Source organism: Budorcas taxicolor, chromosome 18 (assembly GCF_023091745.1).
Source record: "Budorcas taxicolor isolate Tak-1 chromosome 18, Takin1.1, whole genome shotgun sequence".
NCBI classification, from domain to species: domain Eukaryota; kingdom Metazoa; phylum Chordata; class Mammalia; order Artiodactyla; family Bovidae; genus Budorcas; species Budorcas taxicolor.
In genome coordinates, this window is record NC_068927.1 from 25,262,094 (window position 1) to 25,268,161 (window position 6,068).

Genomic DNA, 6,068 nt, shown 5'->3' on the forward strand with positions numbered 1-6,068 from the left:
CTCACCTGGCCTCGCCGCCGCGCGCTTTTGAGAACCCACATCCTCTCCCTTCCCCTGCCCATCCATGGGCCCTTCTGTCTTCCGGACCACGCGGGCCGGAGGGGAGCCTTCTGGAGCGCAGGGCCCGGCAGCCGGGCTGCCTTCGGCTCTGCCTCCAGCCACGCCACGCCGGCGAAGGACCCAGCACTGGGCACCGGCGACCGTGTAAGGAACCGAGGCCGCGAACGGCTGGAGGCGCAGAACCGCGGGGCTGAGGCGGCAACCCGCAGGAGAAGAGGGCGGCGGGGTCACGGACAGTCACAATGTCCTTCCCGCACTTTGGACATCCTTACGGCAGTGCTTCCCAGGTAAGAGCCGCCCCCATGGGGGATGGGGGGAGACTGGAAGGAGGGAGTGCCCAGTGCCGGAACCTGCCCGCAAAGCCCTCCTCTCACACGAGTTCTCAGGGAAGCCAGAGAGAGCGGGAACCTGGGTAGTGTACCGCAGACCCCTCTGACATGCCCCATCACTGGCAGAGAATGCGCCGCTCCCCCAGGCAAGTTGAAGAATCCTGTGACCCGAAACTTGGGCACTCTGACCTCGCGCTCCGCGAGGTGGGTGGGATCTCGGGAACCTTCCAGACAGGCCTCCTCGCTGTACAGATATCCGAGGTGGCCGGGAGGGTCTCAGACTCGCTCACTCTTTTTCTGGGCTCGTTCGTTTGTGATCCTCTGTTCTTTTCCTCTCCCTTCACGGGTAGGTCCAAGCTCTCGGCTTCCGGTTCCTTCGATTTTCCAGATCTGGGTGGGCACTGTGCAGTGACAGGGTCTCCTGGGGAAATTCTGGAGACGCCCACCCCTGTTCAGTTTCTCAGCAGAGAGCCCAAGGACTAGCCCCAGCTTGACCTCTGCCCTGCTTTGTGATCTCGGATAAGCCTCCTATTCTCCGTAGTCCTCCTTCCCCATCTATAAAGTGGGAAGAGTGAGCCGTGGTCTCTAAGGCAAACTTCAAGTTCGGCCTTGGCAGGATCCTGTGGCTGCGAGGAGAGAGGGTTCACCAGGGAACTGGCCGAGTCTGGCTTTTGTAATTCCGGTTTCAGAACCTTCCCATGACCCGGAGCCCCTGGAACTCTGGAGCTGTAACAAAGCTTTAGGAGGGTCTGTAAAGGCGGTTTGGATAAATGGCGTCTACGGATCATTTCCGTCACAGACCTCTGGAGAACGCTCAGCACAAGGGGGAATTAAGTTCATATTGAAGAAAGGACTGATCTGGCAGTTCCGCCGCTGGCTCCCGCCAGCCCGAGGCGCCGGTCTCTGACCTCCGGTGCCCCCTCTCTCGCCCCCGTAGTTTCTGGTGTCTGCAAGTTCCAGCGCCACTTGCTGCGAATCCGCCCCGCGTTCGGTCCCAGATGTGGCCTCGGGCTCCACCCCGGCGGCCGCGCTCTGCTGCGCACCCTACGACAGTCGGCTGCTGGGCAGTGCGAGGCCGGAGCTGGGCGCGGCCTTGGGCATCTATGGAGCTCCCTACTCAGCCGCTGCAGCTGCCCAGAGCTACCCAGGCTACCTGCCCTACAGCCCCGAGCCGCCGGCGCTGTACGGGGCGCTGGTGAGTACCCGGGGTGGAGCCTGGGTCCGCGCGACAGAACCCACCCGCCTGGGGGCAGGAGCGGCAGGGGCGAAATCCCGTGTGATATTTCCATCTAGGAAAATCTGGGACGTACACCACCAGTTGGAGGAAAGGAAATGGTTACGATTCTATGTAAAGTAAAAAAATAAATAAAACATCTTTACATGTTACAGTTTGTAGAAGTCCATCCTGTTTAGAAAACATCTGTACCTCGATTATTGGGGGAAGTAGGCAAGTCATCACTAGGCTCAGTGTACAGGTGAGGAAACTAAGGTTCACAGTGGCTTGAATAACCTTACCCAAAGTCACAGAGATAGAACAAGGCAGAGAATGGCTCCGGAAAGGGAGTAAGAAAGTGCCCCAGCTGTTGGGAGGCACAAGTAGTAACAGTTAAATGACAGCGAATATTGCTTATGCTGCACCAGGAATTCTGCCAAGCATGTTTCTTCAGTAACCTTTAGGCATGATTGTCATCCCATTTACCAAGAGGAAACTGAGGCACAGAGGGGCTAAACCGCTGTGCCCAGGATCACACAGTCAATGCCAGTGGTGGTGCTGCAGTTCTAACCAGACTTGCCTCCAGAGTTCACACCCTTAGCAACTCCCCACCCCTCCTCCCCAAATGTAGTCCTTATTTCTTCCCTCCTCCCCCTCCAGAATCCACAGTATGAATTTAAGGAGGCTGCGGGGAACTTTACATCCAGCCTGGCACAACCAGGAGCCTATTACCCCTATGAGCCAACACTGGGGCAGTACCAGTATGATCGGTAAGGCATGGGGCGTTGGTGGCTGGCATCACAAGTCCTCTCCTCCTCCCCTGCCAAGGTAGGACCAATCCACAGAGCATGGGGTGGCTGTGGGCTAGGATGGTGAGCAGAACCTCACTTCCTTCAGGCACAGAAATTGTCTCCTGCCTGCAGCCTCAGGTTCCCAGCCCCAGAACTGAGAGCCAGGTTCTCCCTGCAGGTATGGAGCGGTGGAGTTGAGTGGTGCTGGGCGCAGAAAGAACGCCACCCGGGAGACCACTAGCACGCTCAAGGCCTGGCTGAACGAGCACCGCAAGAACCCCTACCCCACCAAGGGCGAGAAGATCATGCTGGCCATCATCACCAAGATGACCCTCACTCAGGTGTCCACCTGGTTCGCCAACGCGCGCCGGCGCCTCAAGAAGGAGAACAAGATGACCTGGGCGCCCAAGAACAAAGGCGGGGAAGAAAGAAAGGAGGAGGGTGGAACAGAGGAATTGCTGGGCTGCCTAAATGGTGACACCAAAGGTACCCCATGTTCCCTGCCCTGACTTACCTGGGTTTTCCAATCATCAAACAGTTTGATTGGATTTTCACAACCACCTCATGGCGTAGCTTCTGTGGAAGGCTTCCCCTGGCTGCCTTTGACACCTGCAGCCCCTGTATGCCTCAGGGCCTTTGCCTGTGCAATCAGTTCCCTTTGCCTGGAATTTCCTACAGAACTGAGAACTGCCTTCTTCTAGACTTGAAAACACCACCTCCAAAAAGCCTTCCCTGTGCCCCCACACCAGCTAGCTTCCCAAGTTATTCTCTACCACATGTGCCTACTTTATTTTCTGTGGCACACTTACCCCCTTAGGGATGTCAGCTCCACCAGAGAAAGCCTCCACTGCTGTATTCTCTAAATTCCTAATACTTAAAAGCCTCAATGATGTCTGGCACATAGCTGGTGCTCAGTAAATATTTTCTGAATTAAATAATACACACCAGCCGCCGCTGAGTGTTGACATTGGATAAAAACTGCCCTCTGCTTTTTTAAGGCTGAGAAACGGATCCAGGTCTTAGGGAAAGGGTCCGTTTCCTTCGGCTACCAAAGGGGAGGGCTCTTCTGAAGGGTGAGAGCAGGTCTAACTAAGGGCGGGAATTCTTTCCCAGCCGCAGGCCCGCAGCTCTGGGGCAAGTGTCGGAGGCGGCGTGGCCATCCTGGTGAATTACACCGAGTCTGCCCTGAGTGCAGGGCACATCTTGCTAAAAGCTTCTCCGGAGTGGGCACTCCCGAGGATTTCCCTTGGGGCCTGGGGCTTTTCTCACTCGTTCTTGATTTCCCTCAGACGTTACTGCTGGCCAGGAGGCCCGGGGGCTCCGGCTGAGTGACCTGGAAGACCTGGAAGAAGAAGAGGAAGAGGAGGCGGATGAAGAGGAGGCAGTGGCCACAGCTACGGACAGACTGGCTGAGCTCCATACAGACACTCAGCCGCTGCCGGCAGCGCCACGTGCCGCCGCTGGAGAGGGCCGACCGGAGCGCAGGGGGTGCAGTCTGGCGGCACCCCGCTTCTCCTTCACTGAGCCGCGCAGATCGGGAGAAGCCGACCTCCTCCGGGCCGAGCCAGGAGGCCCCACGTCGACCATGCACTACCCCTGCAGCGAGAAACCACCGCGCATCTGGTCTCTGGCGCACACGGCGGCCGCCAGCGTCGTCGAAGGGGCACCTCCAAACCTGCCCCAGCCACGAAGTCCTGCGCACCATCTGATTCCCGGACAGCCTCCAGGCCCGGGCGCGCGACCCGCGGTCCCCAGAGACTCCGCGTGCCAAGAGTCTCCCCGAGTAGCCAAAGCCTTTGGAAACCCCACGTTTGCCCTACAGGGTCTGCCGCTGAACTGTGCGCCGTGCCCGCGGCGGAGGGAGCCGGTGGTGCGGTGCCAGTACCCATCCGGAGCAGAAGGTAGTGGGCCCCCAACGGCGCTGGGCGTGTCTGACCAAAGGACCCCTCCCCTCCCCACCTTCCCTCACCCCACTCCCCGTACCCCAGCTCCGGGGTACCAAGCCGCTTCACAGCCTCTCTGCCCACGTTCAGACGTAGCCTAGCTCAAGAGTGTCTCACCGCATTCCTTGAAACAGTTTAGAGATCAAAGTTCTAGCTCCTGAATCTTCTTCAAACCAAATACTAGATTATGCCAGAATGAGACTGTAACTTACCTAGGAAACACTTAGAAAGTCATTGAAGAGGACAGCTTAGATCTCTCCAATGTTTAGGTCTCTCCAGAGGTGCCAGATGAGCACCGTCATGACCCTCCAGCCCAGGCACTCTTGTCCCCTGCCTGCCCTTTGGAGGAGGCCAGCTGGCTCCCCTTATGGTCTTGTACCAAGAGTTTGCTAGGGCTAGGCAGGCACAAGGACTTTCCCAGAAATCTCAGGGGAAAGACCAGATACCTACAGTCGGTTCAAGGCCAGTGCTTAAGGCCAGAAGCTCTCCGTGCAGCCCACTGAAATCCCTAGGCATGTAGTTCAGGTGAGTGCTCTCTGGGTAGGGCCGTCTTACCAAGCTGGGAAGGACTGCCAATCAGCTGTCTCCTGCACCTGGCTGGGTCACTGGTTCACTGGCTGTGTTGGGTTGGAAGGGAATTTCACCCCACAAAGGGACATTCCCAAAGCATTTGGAAGCCTCCAGCAATTACCATCAGATTCTGCTCTTTGAAGTCATTTCTCGAAGGATTAACTACTAGCTTAGAAAATTGGGTTACACTGTTATTTGAATTTCCACCTAACAGGGCCAAATGTTACCTCTGGCAAGCAAATTGCCTCTGGACCTTGGATTCCCTTGGGATGAGACACCACCGATCTCGGATTTCCTAGCAATAGCCCCTGAGTGGCCTTCGGGTTTTAATCAACCTTTCCTCTCTCAGCAGGTTAGCGCAATGGCTGCGATTAGCAGAAGCATCCTGGAAATAAGCCCTACTTTTTGGAACTCACCTCCACACTAAGAAGCTAAGAAACCTCACCAGGGTCTGGGGCTCTCACTTCGCCTAAGAGACAGACACACAGAAATACTCCGAATGGCCCTCCTGGCACGAAGAGGAGGGGAGTGGCTGGCAGAGGTCCGTCTTTTCAGATCCCCAGAGGAGGTGGAAGGGCACCTTGGGGAAGGTCAAATGGGAAGGCTGGGCGAGTCTGCCCAGGGCACCCAGCTCAGCACTCTAGTCTGCCTCTCCCCTCTGGATTCAGGTCTCAAGCCACTCCCTCTCCTGTTCACTCACCCCATCACCCTCACTTTGTAACTTCAATGCTGACCTGGCTCCTAAGGATCACTCGTGTCTCCTCCCCTTTCTCACTCTTGTGTCCTTAAAAATAATCCACCGAACCCAAGCTGTGTGGCCTGTTTGCAACTGGGGAACTCGGTGAGGTCGGGGTGGTGGGGAGGAGGAAATGCGGTCAGGGGTTCTGGAGACAGGGCAGCACGGGCTGCAGATTTCAGTCCCTTTTGTAGCTGGGAGAGAAAGTGACAAGGCAATGGCCAAGGCCCACCAAACTCTGCAGACCCAACCGAGTCGGAGAGCCAGTGGGACTCCAGGCCGATTCAGAGGAGTTGGAGGTGGGGAACGAGTGCGAAACTTGGGGTTGGGGCAGGAAAGGGGAGAGGGGAGCTGTCAGGATATTTGGGTAGAAGCTGGATTAGTTTCCAAGTTCGTTCCTGGGTTTTAAGTTTCTTGGAAGGAGGG

At 57.0% G+C, this 6,068-nt stretch overlaps 1 protein-coding gene across 1 annotated transcript; it reads left to right on the top strand.

Moving 5' to 3' along the window:
• The first annotated feature begins 302 nt into the window (after positions 1–302).
• On the top strand, positions 303–5,263 carry IRX6 (iroquois homeobox 6). Its single transcript, XM_052656231.1, has 6 exons — positions 303–347; positions 1,327–1,584; positions 2,263–2,372; positions 2,572–2,879; positions 3,683–4,294; positions 5,259–5,263. The coding sequence occupies exons 1-6, from the start codon at positions 303–305 to the stop codon at positions 5,261–5,263; spliced, it is 1,338 nt and encodes a 445-aa protein (XP_052512191.1).
• The last annotated feature ends 805 nt before the right edge of the window (positions 5,264–6,068 follow it).

Coding starts and splice junctions, on each gene's coding strand:
- IRX6 (XM_052656231.1), top strand. CDS start 303: ATGTCCTTCCCGCACTTTGGACATCCTTACGGCAGTGCTTCCCAG. Junction 348..1,326: donor CTTACGGCAGTGCTTCCCAG/GTAAGAGCCGCC, acceptor TCGCCCCCGTAG/TTTCTGGTGTCTGCAAGTTC. Junction 2,880..3,682: donor CCTAAATGGTGACACCAAAG/GTACCCCATGTT, acceptor GATTTCCCTCAG/ACGTTACTGCTGGCCAGGAG.